The sequence below is a fragment of the Phaethon aethereus genome (assembly GCF_964289735.1).
Source record: "Phaethon aethereus genome assembly, chromosome: 4".
NCBI lineage: Eukaryota > Metazoa > Chordata > Aves > Phaethontiformes > Phaethontidae > Phaethon > Phaethon aethereus.
The window spans coordinates 56226115-56241853 of NC_138578.1; the positions used below are offsets into that span (position 1 = coordinate 56226115).

Below are 15739 nucleotides of genomic sequence, written 5' to 3' on the forward strand. Positions count from 1 at the left end.
TTGAGGACATAAGATTCAAAATCAGTATTGTCCTTCACTATTTTCTGCAATCTGAATTCTGACTGTAGTCTTTTAGTTGAGAGAAAAATGTGGTGGTCTTAATGTTAATGACTTAATAACAATTGCATGGGTAATATATGAGTGAATAACAAAAGGTAACCAGCCTCATATTTTGAAGAAGAATGAAGGTAACATCATATGTGAATCCCTACCTCTTTCCAAAACATATGCTTTAGATGGGGATAATGTAAATGGACAAGTTTTCCTACCTCCATTTGCACTTCATTTCATTGTCATTAAAGTAAAAATGTATGTCACAAAAAATTTAGAGAAGATAAACAAATACACCAAATGGTAGATGGCTTCTACCAACAAAACAGTATATTTGAACACTGAATTCAGTAAGTAGTGAATTTTTCCAGTGGAATTGTCTCTATATTTGTCTATATTGTACTCAAAGATAAATTTTGGAGAGTCATGGTACACTTCACAGTGTAACGCTGTAATGTGTGATGAAGGGGAAAAGCAAACATGTATTTAATTAATTGTAAACACTCTGCTAAAAATTGCAAGGTTTATAAATTATATTTCTTTTAAGCTTTTTATTTTATTTTCATATCAAGTTCCTAACATGATGGACATTCTTTGTTCTTTATTAGAGTAAAGGTTTTGTTTGATTTCAATTAGTTTTTCATTAATAGTTATGACAAATATTGTCAAGAAAGAGACCTGGAAAACGGTGATACACAAGAAAGTTCTTTGATCATATGGAATTAGTTTCACAGGTTCAAGGATATTTATTACTCTGTGCTGTAACATTTATTTACATGGCTTTTTGAATCTAAACAAAATCAAGCATTCCACACATCCAGTTACAGTTAAAACATGAGTAGATTTTTTTCAGTAATCATATGAACTAGTACTGATTTTCTGGTTCATGTTTATAAAATAAACATTTCTTGTAAATGTTTCTTGGAAACAACCTTTCTGCTTAGTAACTTTCTGCTGATATGCTGCTGTAGTTCCAGGTCCAAGCAAACGGAGGTTCTGCTTCAAATGCTGTTTGTGAGCTTATACCTCAAGTATTTGCATGTGGGGACATCAGGGCTGTCACCTGAATTTGAGCTTGGATTAAAGTGAAAACTAATATTATCATCTACAAAACAGGCCAAACAAAGCAATCAAACCACCTGTTTTAGTCAGGAGAACATGTTGTCTTTATGGCTTCCTATAAAACCAGAATGTCATATGTGCAGGACTTTAGTATGTCTAAGTATTTAAATTAGTATCACAGTGAAGTTCTTTATTAGTTGATGGAAATAAATCTTGAAATAAAACATGAGAAAACACTTTTCTAAAATGTACCTTGGGCCATTCTTAATTTCCTCTAGCAGACTAACAGGAATTTTACTGTCAAAGCCCTTTGACACTGTTTTATAAGTATTCTTCTTGAAATCAGAGAGACTGGTTAGTCGGACTTTGAAGAGACAATAATGCAGTGTGCTCCCTGCATAATAAGGAGCCCTCTTGAAGATTCATACAGCCATTGGGTCTTTCTAATCTTTTCAAACTGGTTTTGTCTCATATTATAGAACTAGGAAAACTGTTTGTGGTCCATACTTAACAGCATCTCTCTACCTTTCACTGTGATCTGCATTAGATTCTGTATCAGCACTGCCAGAAAAAATTACGTAATCTACACTGTTTTGTGGAGATTCCATGCTGTCATAGGATTTGCTTTTGAAAGACCAAAGGTCTGTGCAGTATGCTTTTGAAGGAAACTCTACAGAATTCAGGATTAGAAAAGTTTATCTATTACTAGTAAATGTATTTCATGAGTAATGGTATATGGGTTTTGAGCTAATTAAGCTAATGCCTAAACCATTACTATGTATGTGCAGCATAACATAGATTTAAAAAGCACTGAAGTATCATGAAGTGTTATATATTTTATATCCATTTATCAAGTGTGCACTGTGACAATATTGTTTCCATTTCTTCATTAGTAACTATTTGTGGTACCTTTTAAAACTTATATTGCAAGTGAAAATGTTTTTGGTGCTTCAGGATTATTAAAGAAGGAGAAAACAGTTGATGTGATATTGCACGCCAAGTCTTTCAAAACTGTGCTTCTCTGCCTTCAGGTTGTAGAGAAAGGGGTCTTTGGGAGTGTCCTTTGAAGAAGGTGTGCATCAAACACACTATGATCTGTGATGGTTTCCCAGACTGCCCTGACATGATGGATGAAAAGAACTGCTGTAAGGGTTTATGTAGTCTGCTAATCCCATAAAGGGCTGATCATATGTTTTGGGATCTTGGGGTGCAAAATAAATGAAAGTAAAAAGGTTTTCTACAGACAGAAAGGCGTAGTCATTCCCTCAGTTTCCCTTTCAGTTTTTCTATAGCACCAATTATCTCTTGCCTCATCTTGTGTCCTCTGTTGTTCACATCCTTCGATCCTTGCTGAATATATATATTTGCCAAAATAATTGACAGCCTGCATATATCGCTAGATCTAACTTTGTTTCTTTTAGGGAAGAGGTAGCTCACAGAATGTTTCTTAATCTGATTTTCATTGTGAAGATTATACCATTTGACTTCTAAGCGGCCTGTGTGCTGTAATCTGAGAAAATGAAGGTGGTATTAAAGTGAATTGCTCATCATCACACATTAAGATCATGGCAGAGAAAAGATTCTCCAGGGGCTAGTCTATAATTACCAGGCTATAAGTTTCCTCAGCTGAGGGCTTCCAGTTTTTGAAATACGCTGTCTCTGGAAGGCAGAATTAGAGAGCTTTTTCTAGTTTTGCATGCTTTATTCCAGAACCAGAAAGATTACTTATGTCAGAGTAGGCAGCACTGCCTGCTCTATCTGCATGGTTTTCACTGTGAAGTACATTTTTTGCACTAGTGTTGCAAATAAATGCTTTGTTTGTATGGCAGTATAGATGCTATACAACAGGCAGACATAGGCACAGCAGAATGCATCTTCCTTCCACACATTATCTCCCTCTCTGGCCATGCCCCACACTCCCCAGCTCTCAAAATTCCCTAATGTTGGGGTTTATAGAATCTGGAAGAGAAGTGTGTTAGTGAGGAGGGTATTGTAATGCTACACACCTGCCTTTTGGGAGAGGGTTTGTTAAGGTTGGGGAAAAGCTTGAAGTCACTTGCAAATGGAAGTTCTTGTAGTTTGTGAACAGGACAGAGATTTAGGAAATCTCTGCCTAATGCTGCCAGCTGGCAAACAACTGTGAACTGGAGCATGTCTATCTGTACATCAGTTCCTCATCTCTAAAACGGAGATAAAAATAATTCCATGATTTTAAATAACAAAGAAGGATCCAAAAGTGAATATAGAATTGCTGTGGATGAAAGGAAATAATTTTTTTCAATAGAGCATGAAGAAATAAACACATTTGGAGTTGTGTCCTAAAAAGCATGGACCACAATATTCTCACTTAAAGCTTGTGAGAAGCTTAGACAGGTTTCATATGACAAGACCACAAATAATACTAAGTAATCACAGATCTTGCCATTTCCAGACACCCATCCTTCCCTTTGAATTGTGATGCCCTCGGACACTGCGTAGCAGAAACCACCTTCTGTCTCTGTGATGTTCATCATGAATTTTGTTGCAAATCTGTCTCACTTTCTTGCTCCTTAAATCTCATCTGTGCCTACCTTCACCCTCCTCATTTTTTTCGTTCTCAATGTGAATTCCATGTTGATAATTTCTTTCTCAGAGTGAAACATGTTTTCATCCTTGCAGCGTTTTGTGAAGAGAATGAACTTGAATGTGCCAATCATGAATGTGTGCCACGTGAGCTCTGGTGTGATGGGCAAGCAGACTGCAGTGACAGCTCAGATGAATGGGACTGTGGTAAGCGGCCGCTGTGGTGCACTCTGTCTGGTAGCGATGTTTGGGTGACAGTAGTAATCACTGGTGATTGGATTTAGAATACAATTGCAGTGGTGGAGAGATGACTCCCTTTATTACCAGAAGGAGACTGGGTTGAGGTTGGGAAAGCATGAAAGAAAGTGTGCAAAAGAGAAAGGAAAAGCTCAGTGTGAGGTGTCATAGTGCAAAGATGTAAAAAAGTGGTATGGCAGGGAACTTCTAAAATGTGCAGATGGTGGCTAAAAAGTGGAAACTGTTGTGGGTAGAAGAGAGAGTAGGGAGATGTTCAGATGTAGAATCCATCTGGGCAAAACTTCTAAGCCCTGATTCTGTACTTTTATGTATTGTTAAAGTAGAACTCTCCAAGTGTTATTCTTTAAATAAAAATGAAGATGGATTTAAAAAAAAAATTACACTGAAAAAAAGCAGGATGGAAAGTGGTAGTATGTCCTCGGAGATTTCACTGAGTTAATATGTATTTCTGTACATGACAATAGTTTATATTACTAAGTTTTGAGATCCTTTGTATGTAATTTTAAATACAGAAAAAAGGTGTGCTGTGGTTTACAGAAGCAAATATTTTATATTCATATTGGAGTAGATTGTATAAATATTTTAAAATATTTAACATTGTATGAACATTAATAAACAATGGCATTTAATAAAACCTGTGCAACAGAGAAGAACTCTTCTAGAAATGCTATTTGAAAAGGAATAACCTAGGATTAATACATACCTTTCTCATGGGGAGAGAAGCAAAAGCACCTTCAGCATATAGGAAAAATGCGTAATGACTGGCTATGTTAAGATTAGTACTATCAAAGCAAAAGTCAGAGGAACAGTTTAACTAAAACCAGTATGTATTTGGGGAAGAAATGCACGCAACCCAACATCTTTTAAGTGATCCTAGAGAGACGTAAATTTCCATTTTGGGCCACTTTGAGGAGCTTTTTGTGTGTGATAAAAGCAGTTCACACACTTTTATATGGATTAAGAAAGAAGCAACGGTCATGATCTTTCTTGTAAACAGTAGATGTTTTTTCTTCCTCTAATTACACCCACATATTGTTATAACAGGAGCAGTGCATATTACTGAGAATCAGATGATGGTATCATTCTCATGTCAGGCAGCATTCATCCCACAAATTATTTTAGTGATTTCAGTTGGATTATTTGTGGGTTAAAACGTCATTTAGCAAGATTAAGGCTATCAGACACCCATGTGAACCTGTGCTGGTGAGTCAAGAGTATTCTGGTTTATTTTAATCCTCAAGATGCCTTTGTTGTTTACTGTCTCCTGCTGTTCAATGTTAGCAAGGTTCTGATAGCCGTGGTTGCCTTGGTTTTAAATTATATAGCTATTGAGCATATAAAATCAGCAAAATGCCAGCATCTTGGAAAACTCTTTTGACTATAGCTGTATGTTTTCAGTATGCCATTTGTAAAACTAATAATGTGAAATAATAATGAAGGGTTTTTTTGGGTTTTTTTTTTTTTTTTGCAGTTACCCTGTCTAAAAACATGAATTCCTTGATGTTCCTGACCATTCACAGGTCGGCTGCTGATAACCATGTTTGTGCTGATGAGTGGCAAGAAAACTTAAGCCAACTGGCCTGCAATCAGATGGGTTTAGGGTAAGGTCAGTAGTTTGTAGCATTGATGAATTTCTTAGGACAATTGGAGTGCTGGAGTTAGATGTGAATCATCATTGAACACTGCAATGTTAGACCTAGTGTGGAAATGGTTCATAGAGAAAAGAGATAATGAAATTTTGTGAACTATAGAAGGAAGAAAAGCTCACTAATTTCTAGGCACTTTCACTTTATAAACATTACATGATTGTTATTAAAAGAGTGTGTTGAAAAGATAATGATGTCTTGCCACGCCCCAATATTTGAACTTGCAGTTATTACTGAGGCTCAGAATTTTTTGGCAATGTGATACTCTGTGTCTTCCTAAAGAATTAAAACAGACTTGTATTAGGAAACACAGGAAAATTTCTCTGCATTCATTTGCGTTCTGCAATAAGTACTGTGAGCTAGGAAAGCAGATATATTTGACTTCGGTATCTCTGAACAACAAATTTTTAAAGATAGATCTTTCTGTGTGGAACTAAAAAAAAAAAAAAAGATAGCCTCTACACATCTTTCTTATTGCATGCACAGTAAAGTAATAGCTGCTTTATGGAATAGTTGATGTGAAATATAACTGTTGGATGAAACAGAAGTTCATCTGCTCTGATATCCAAAGCTGTCTTCTGCTAGGAGAAGACAAACCTGATGGTATAGAAGGATATCTTTTGTCAGTGTCTGATCCCCAAACTGGATTAAGAAGTGTCTTTTTGGTCTGCCTTTTACCACTACATATACTGACATGCAATCTTGTTCTTTGTACCTTTCTCAAAAAACACAGGAGGAATAAAGACCCTGGGTTACAGTGTCTGCAGTTAACCTACTCTGTATTGCCTTGCACTGCACGATTGCTTGACACCAGTTCTAACAGATGTCCTGAATCCAAGATCAGCTGTGCTGAATGGAATGCCTGCCATTCTAACACACAATTCTGTACTTCTCTAGCTAGTTTAGTATATCTAAATAATACTGACATTATCTTTATGCTTTAACTTTATATAACATCCTAATAATCTTAAACTCCTTTGTTACCTCCAAAAATAATTATTGCTTTTACAACTACTTTCTTGTCTAAGAACAAACCTATGGTCTTAACATTAAGAATGTTTTTCTTCTTAATATTTAAATCTCATAGTCCTAACACAAAATTTGCTTAACTTTCCTATGATGCTTGCTGCTAGGAAAATGAAAAAGGTATTAAATTATCACAAGACCTCCGATTCCTTCCTTTCTTCAGAGATGTGCCTAGGCTGAAATTACCATGAGGAGAAACTTATACCTTTCTGCTTCTTCATTGTGGCTTGCTAACAGATGTTATCAGTCCTATCACTTTTAAGAAATGTATGACACACAAATAATTCTTAAATCTCACAAATCCATTTTCTAACAGGGGAAGATATTCTAAAAATCAATTTTTCTACAAATCCTTTTTTGTGGACACAGGTGATTGTGTGAAGGGCAGTGGGAAATTCTAGTTCAAATCTGAAGTCTACAACTTCAGTCTGACTCTAATACTAATTTCTAATTCTTCCTTGCAGTACTTCAGACAACCAAAGTAGTACTTGTCTTTCCTTTCTTAATGTTTGCTTTTGTCAATGACCTGAAGCTTGATTTTCTTAGCTATTCCGCAAATTTTTGTGAAGTGGTGCTGCCAAAACTACAGTAAATTAGCTTTGAAGAAGATCTGTAGGAAAGAGATTATAATGCATTCACCAGAACTAATTTCAAAAAGGAGTAATATGAGTTAATATAATTATTTAATTATTTTTTAACATTCCATAGGGGTTCAGTGAAAATGTCACAGAGGGTAACATTTTCTGTATGGTGAAGTGGAAGACTGAATGAAAAATTGGAGTTTCATGCCATTGTGAAATCTGATCTAAAGCCATGAACTTCATCCATTGGCTATTATGTCCTGCATACATTATTTATTTGAGTTATGATAACAAGAAAGTCTAAATGTGAGGTTGATAACATTGGTGTATTTAATAAGCTATTTCCAGTCATCATTGAGGGTGCAGGTAAATTAGACTGTATATTGCACAGAGCTCAACTGGTGATAAAAAAAATCCTTTTTACCCATTTTTTTTTTTAATAAATACAATGTATTTTAAGCACTGCTTTTCTTCGTGTATTCCCAATGGGAAATATTTCATTTTACTCCTTCAGAAAATTAAAGCTGTGAATATAGATGTTCTGTCCATATTATAGTACACTGCTATATATAGCCCCAGTTTTGTGGCTATGCAGATTTCTTTAATAATGACTTATGATTATAGCTGATTTTGATTTAATAGTTCTCTTGTTTATTCTTAGAGAACAGTAGTGCACATGAGATATCAAAGTTGAGACTTCTTAGTACCTTAGACCAGGAATTACAATGAGTGGTAGCATATGGTATTTTTTTTTTCCTGTAAAGGTCTGCAAATTATTTTTCATAACTGTGTCTGGTGCTTTCCCAAGTGACAACTCCCAGTTGCTATAGAATGTGGTGATGTTTAAAATATGAGAGCAATGTCTTTCTAACAGCTTATAGATTTTTAAAAAATTCTTCAGCCTAAATTAATCTGAAAAAAATGATGATAATTTAATAACAGTGGTTAAAGCTAGGTTAATTTAGCTGACAGTGGTAACACATTTTACAGAATAACAGTCTATTTGGGAGGTATAAGCATTGTGTCTGAAGCAACATTAAAGGTAATTCTATTCTGCCTATTGCACAAAATTTGACCTATTTTCCTGGCTGTTGGCCAGTTCTAATTCCACAGATATGCTTCTCCAGTTTTTCACAGCACAATGCATGCGATGTGTTGTGTGATGCATGATGCAACGTCACAGAAAACTGTGCAAGTTCCACGCATTGTCTGAAAGGCTTTGGACTAATGGTGGCTATTGCTCAAGTTATGCAATGTGTATTCTTAGCAGTTCTTATGTTTTCCTCTAGTGCAAAAAGAATGTTAGATACGAAGTAAACTTTTGTTTATAATGCTAAGAGCCTAATGGGAACTGTTTGCTCAAGTATCAGGTTTCGTAATTTACAGCCAGAGGGGACTATCAGATGACCTGATACTGACTGCCTGTTCATCTTAGGACAGATAATTTTGTTCAGAGACGGAGTCCCAGATTTAAATACAGTAAAGCATGTCTCTTGCAATTAGGTTTCCTGCTAACACAGGTAGAGAATGGAACAGCAATCACCATCAGTGTCTCAGATCAAGGATTAGCTATATCTTGGTGTGTGCTGCAGAGGCTATGCTGCTGAAGATGGGCATGCTGTGCAGATGCAGAAGATTGTGTTACAAGACTGTAGATGTCTGATGTTTAGTTGAAGAAAACCATTTTCATATATTCTGAAGTCCATGTTCTTTGTTGATGAGATGGTGATCATAAAACCATGGTCTGCTCAGATCTGAAATTTGACAAAACCAGAAGTTAGTGGAGTTGTTCTGTTACTCTATGGCAATGTAGTGGAATAGCTTGTTTGTCTTTCGTGCACTAGGATGAGATAACAAATGTAATAATGATAAACTTCATCAGCTTGCACCAGCAGAGTACAGGGGAATTTTAGCCGATATGCTTCTGGTCGAGCAGTGTCAGCATAAAGTCAAAGCTGTTTACCAAGTTACTTGTTTATAAAAATCTATAGTAAGCTCTGCTACCTCCTGCTGCTGCTACTCCCTTTCTTGAAGGCTGCGCCACTGGCGATCCACTGAAACAGGTAGTTCCTTTTCCTTCTTTCCTGTGCCAAAGTATCTACTGCGTGTGTATCTGTGGAAGGGAAAGGACCATCTCTTGTTGCTGCCTGGCCATTTGTCTTTCCTAATACTATTCCACTCTCTCTCTTTGGTACAAATAATATTTGCCAATTGAGCAGCCAAGCTGCTGGACCAATAATCTTTTGTTCTCACATGAATTTTGCTGCTTTCTAATTACTTTCTAACCATTTCTGCGACAGAAATAAGGGGAGTTTAGTTTAATGTTGTCTTTGCTCAAAAACATCACAGAAGCAAAAAATGGAATACTTCTGTCCTACCCACATTAGAAATTTGAACTTTTGAATTTAACCTACTTTATTTTCTCCAACAATAAAGAGAATTTAGTAATGCCAAGGATGAAGTATTTAAACTCATTAATTTAATCTGGATTTCTAGACCTGCTCAACAGAATGTAAAATATGCTTGACCTACCTTGAATATAGTCACATTGTCCATGGCCACAGCGTGTTCTATTAAATCTTTAGAGGATTTAGCAAAATAGTGAATTCTTCAGATTACATTTAATTTTTTAAGAACAGCAGTAAATAACTCTATCAAATAAAATTTGCTAAAAATAACATTGCAAGCTGTGGTAGATGTGGAAGACTGTTTTACTAATTTTGAGCAACCATAAAAGAATGTAAAATACATAGACTTTAGTCAGCGTATTAGGGTTGTATTTGATTAAAACTGATAGATTATGTCTCATCTTTCATGTATCTATGTAGTTTAAAATAGAATTATTTGGATAGGACTTTTTTTTTAAAAGAAATTTCAACCTAATAATTCCTTGCAAATTGTGACAATTGCTTCAAATAGTCATTAAGCATATGGTCACTTACCTCATATAAAAATTTTTAGCTCCATGATTGGATAGTTTTCTTTAAGTGAAAAGATAATTGTTATTAATGATTTAATATCTCAAACAACGTTGGAGCTGTCTGAATGTGCTCTTGGGCAACTGACTGTAGGTGGCCCTGCTTGACCAAGAGGGGTTGGACCAGAGGATCTCTGGAGGTCCCTTCCAATCTCAACCATTCTGTGACTCTGTGTTGACTAAGAGGAATAGAAAGATACATGAATACTGCCAACCAAAGAAATGTTCTTATTCTAATGATTTATCACAAATACTTTTCCAAACCATTTTATGTCACAGCTTGTACAAATGGCAACATAAACCCATTTTTTTTCCCTAGGTTCTTCAAAATCAAATTTACTCAGTTTAACACTAAACAGATACTAAATCTGTCAGTCCTGAAAATCCATTTTGGAACTGCAAGTTGAAATGTTTTTCCTGGCTAGTGTGTTATTATCAGTAGAATTATGGGAACATTTCTTAGTGAATAATTATTCCGTAAAGGATGATGTTGAAGAAAAGTAACAGTAAATTTTGTTCAAAGTCAGTGAATAGTTTCAGCAGGGAAAAAAAGGTTGAAAAGTCAAGTTATTTTGTTTCAACTTTTAAAAATGAAACACTTAAAAAAATTATTTCAAAACAATATTTTTATCTGAAATGTGTCCCTCATCTTTTTAACATTAAAAGCTAATTAACCTTAAAGGAAGGACTTTACTTTTAATTTGAAGTTGAATTAAGACTTCCAGCTAAGAAAATCTATATTTTATTTGAAGTTTTAAATTTAGATGGCCCAAAATAGTATTTTTTTAAGTTTAGCTACAAAATCATACTTTATCAATCTATAACTTAGAGATGACAAAGAAAAAGCAAGCATATAATTTTTTTCAGTGTAATTACACGTTAACTCATTCTTGATATGGTTGAGTAGCCTATCAGTTAGGACATAACACTGTAGGTATTTTGAAACCCAGAAATAACACAGTGATTACTTACTTTCCACCAAAAATTTTCAGAACTATTTAATCATACATGTTTTATCTTTCCTTCAATTCTGTGAATATTTTAAATTCCCATTTTGTATGTCACCATATGTTTTCACATTAAAATTTCAGATTCCTCTGATTTCAGTGCTGTTAAAATCAAGGTTTTGATCTTTTACTCCATATTCTATGGCACAGCCATGGCTTTATAGAATTTTGCACAAAACCAAGAAACATCTTAACCAGTAAATAAGTACAGACAGGAAACAGATGCTGTTCCAGCTCTGAAATAGGCCTAATTTGTTTTATATTAGTGCCCATAGACATGTTATTCATTACCTTCTGGCATAACACAAGCCTTCCTTTTTCAAGCCTGCCGTCACATGAGGCTTAAAACAATGGGATTATAGAAGCTGAACAGAGGAATGTTACTGTCACTTTGAAGGAGGAAGGAATTGAGTTTATGGATTATACTTTATTCTAAACTTGCAATTTAATACATTTGAGAATGTTTTCCACACTGGAATAGGGAGAATGAAGTATTAAAACCATTGCTGTACAGAAGTATCCCACATTAGGATACTGTTAATGATGAACAGAATATTAACTTCATAACCTAAATTAGTCCCTGCCTTCTATTTTGTGGGGTTTATAATGATGAGCTAGTATGCAAATCATAATGTTCCTTGTGTTTCATTTATAAACTATACTATAAACTTTGACTGTTGTGCACAAGTGATCAGCAGGTAGCAGGCTGGAATGCTTTGAAAACTACTTCTTTAATATTTCCATTGTACAACCTATGTAATGAAATTAATCTAAATATTTTGAGCATATTTATAATGTAGAAGACACACTGGGTTTTATTTTTTATTTTAATTCTAAAAATCCCGCTCTTAAACACACATAAGGGAATCCATAACTTGAAATTAAATGTATTAAAAGAATATTCTAATTTTTAAATTGAAATTTGAAAACTTAATAAAATCTAAGTTAGAATTTCCCACTTGGGTAAATGTAAGTGCTACCACAAATTAAAATGATTTGCTTCTCTGATTTTGAGTGACTGATTTTGTAGAATCATTGAATAACTTTTTTTGAAATTGCCTTAAATTAAAGGAAACTTCTTAAATTAAAGAAATTAGGTATGTTAGAATTATATGTGTTCTTTCATGTTCACTAGATCTAGCAGATATCTTTCTGTGATGCAGCAAGACTAACTTGGCTGAGGCACAAGCTGTACAGTGACATGAAACTGGAAGTAGAATTCTAGAGAGAGTGGAGATGTTGTTCAAACTTACAAGAATTGGTATAGAACAGCATAGGTATCCAGAGAAAGAATCAGAAAAGCCAGGTTTATTAAACAAAAAAAGCAAAGCAAACAAACAAAAAAACCCAAACAAAACCACAAATAAACCTCAGCAAAACATATTATGTTTCTAAGATGGCAAAGACTTAAGAATTAGGGCTAGAATAAGAAAATAATAGATTATACACTGCTCTTCAAAGTAGCTAGTTTTGATGAAATTAATCCAAGAGCATTTAAAATTTATGGCTATGACAGATCTCTGTTATGGCTGCCCATAATGGTAGCCAGTAGTTTTGAGAAGTTGTGGAGAATAGCTATATAAGTCTGAAAACTGTTAGGTATGCCATCTTTCAGTAAAAAGGGAAAAAGAGGAAGATGCAGAGATTTACAAAGTAGTTGCCTAGCTTCAATTATCAACAAATAATTACAGAAGTTTAAGGTCTTAATGACAGACAGAATATATTTATACCAATAACAAATCATGTCAAATTCCCTTAATTTATTCATTGAAAAGGCAAAGACACTGTGGATAGGGAAGAAACAGTAGATATGATATATTTTTAACTTTCAAAGTTAAAATGATAAAGATGAAATGATACAAGACTGTTGATGATTCACTGTCAAACCATAAAGATGTATTGGTGGGGGGCTAGACACATCCCAGTGTGTCTAGAGTGATATTCATTGTTGTCGTGAGTCATTCAGATGATGGAGTGGAGAGCACGCTTAATAATTTCTCATTCAGCATCAAGATGGAAGGATCTGAAGGCATTCTGGAGGACAGGATTAGGATTCAAAAATTTTTTGTCAGGCTGGAGAATTGGCCTGAATTAAGCAGGAGTGTTTATGTGTAATCCCTCTGGTGTTAGATTTTTACTAGATAGGAAGAGTTCAGAATAGGTGATCAGGAATGACCAGAGACCTAGAAAGCATGGTCTGTGAAGAAAGTTGAAAACTCTGGGTGGTCAGTCAGAGGGAGAGAGGTATAGGAGTCTCCAAATATGTAACAGGCTGCTGCAAAGAGGCAAGTAATAAACTGTTCTCCATTTCCAGTGGAAATAAGACAGAAGCAATGAGCTTAAATTACAGATAGGAAGATTTAGAACAAACATTAGAAAAAATTGCTAACTGCAAAATCTGGAGTATATTGCCTGGAAATGCTGAGGATTCTTCTCTGTTAGAGATTTTTACAAACAGGGCAAATAAAAATCTGTCAGAGAGAATTTAGATACAGTTGATCTAATTTTGGATTAGGGGAGTGGATCAGATGGCCTCATAAGATTCCTTTTGCCTGAATTTTCTGGTAGTTAACTGTTTTGGTTAGCTGTTTAGTGAAAGAAAGCCTCATGGAAGAGGTTTTTTTCATAGGTCCTAATCCCATTTAATTCCTGAAAACAGTGCAGAGGACCTAATGAAAAGCTAGGTGAAAGACATACTTGTCTTTTACTACTGAGCTTGGTACTTCTATCACTTCAAATGTAGAGGGGAAAAAAAAAATCATAAAACATTGCTGTTTGTTGTGCATCTATTAACTATAGCACTTTTCATATGATCTTGGAGAAGTCCGTAGACTGAGACTACAGGAACCCTAAAGTATATTCATTGAGTGTTCTGTTTAAGTGGTTTGAGCTCAGAAGCTCTGGCATAGTTCTCTTGGATATAAAGATTTACTGCAGATTTGAGGCACATGCAAAAGTTAAATTTTTGTGGTCCATTCAGTAATAGACTCTTAGAACCCCATGGGTTTTAGAATAATATTTCCGTACTCAAATGGTTCCATCCAAATAGCACCATGAGGTGTTACAAAGTCATGTGGATTCAGGTAGGGTTTGTAAGTTGTCTTGAAAGCCTGGTGGAAGATCTGGTCCAAAGATCACCACTCAAAAGGCATGCATTATTGTTATCACGGTACGAGTGTCGTATGTTTGTGGATGTCGCTAACAAACTTACTTCACTGATGTAGATATTTCAGTGGTTGTACTGTAACGTTAAAAGATGCTCTTATGTGTGAAAAGTCTTTCTAGTAACTGTTAGCCTTTTTGAAGATTAAGCTCTTCAGCATAGGCACTGGTCACCACAGTGTATTCGTACTGTGCGACAGAATCATAAAATCCCCATTGTAACAGACATCTGGAGAACAGCTAGTCCATCTCCCTAGGGGGGACCTATTGCCAAAATGAGATCAGCTCTACCACTGCTCTGTTTAGCCAGGTCTTGAAAACCTTGATGGATTTAGATTCCACATCTCTTTGTTCCTGGGCTGCTCCACCTTCCTCGTGAAAAATTATTTCCTTTTCATCTGCTATGAATCTCCAAAGCTGCAACTCTAGGCTACTTGCCATGTTTTACCATGCAGCACTATTAAGAAAAGTTTGATTCCATCACCTTTCAAATCCTCTTCAAGTAGTTGCAGGTTGCTATTGAATTGTCTTTTAGCTTCCTCTTCACAAGAGTAAACAAGTCCAGTTCCCTCAACCTTTCCTTGTGTGTCAGTGCCATAGGCCCCTAGAAAATTTGAAAGCTATCTGCATAACCCTCTCCAGTTTCTGAATATCCTTTTAAACTTAGGCACCTCAAAACTGCACATTGTGTTCCAGGTATATATGGTTTCAGTCAACAAATACGGTTTCAATTTTGCTTATTGTTGCAATACAGGTAATAATTAAAAGCATTAGTTTAAAATTAACACTGAGCTTCTGAACAAAGCTGTTCTGTTATATGCAAACCAGAGGAGAAGAAAAAAAAACAAGAAGAAAACTGCAAAGTGAAAGAGCCTTCTGAAAGCGTTTCATAAAAAAGGTTCTTTTATTTGGCTTGCCTGAAATCTTGAAAGATGTTACACATGGCCATACACGTTACTTTTGTGCAGATTGACTTCATTTAGGTCAACTTCAACAGGCCACTAAAATAGAAAATTGGCAAGAGAGCTAGTTTTGAACTCAAAGATGTAGACTGGTGTCTTAAAGTAATTAGCAGCTAAAGCCTTGTTGGAATCTGTAAGAAACTCAGTTAAGCAAAATATTCTTATGAAGAAATTATACATCATGAGTTGACGTGGCTCTGTCCACTGAAAGGTGTTCCCTTTTCTTCAGAGTGTGTCCACAGAAGAAATTGTGTGCTACAGGTCCAGGAGGGACCAAGTAGAACCTGCTGCCTGCTGTGTTTCTAGAGCACAGGACGGGTCTAGCTAAATGAGTCCCCATTGCTCTACCTCCCTCCTTTTCTCCGAGTGCTTTACAGTGCCTGGGGTAGCCCCTCCCTGGATGCTGAAAGTCTCAGACCCAGAAGCTCACACCAGCCCAAGTCCT

The 15739-nt window shown here is 35.5% G+C and overlaps 1 protein-coding gene across 1 annotated transcript in view; it reads left to right on the top strand.

Annotated features, from left to right (window-relative positions):
- Positions 1 to 15739, top strand: part of CORIN (corin, serine peptidase) — a 152355-nt gene that overhangs the window by 124093 nt on the left and 12523 nt on the right. Inside the window, exons 14-16 of the mRNA XM_081999432.1 lie at positions 2145 to 2258; positions 3772 to 3882; positions 5405 to 5534. Coding sequence (XP_081855558.1) covers positions 2145 to 2258; positions 3772 to 3882; positions 5405 to 5534 — 355 coding nt within the window. The remainder of the gene's footprint in view (positions 1 to 2144; positions 2259 to 3771; positions 3883 to 5404; positions 5535 to 15739) is intronic.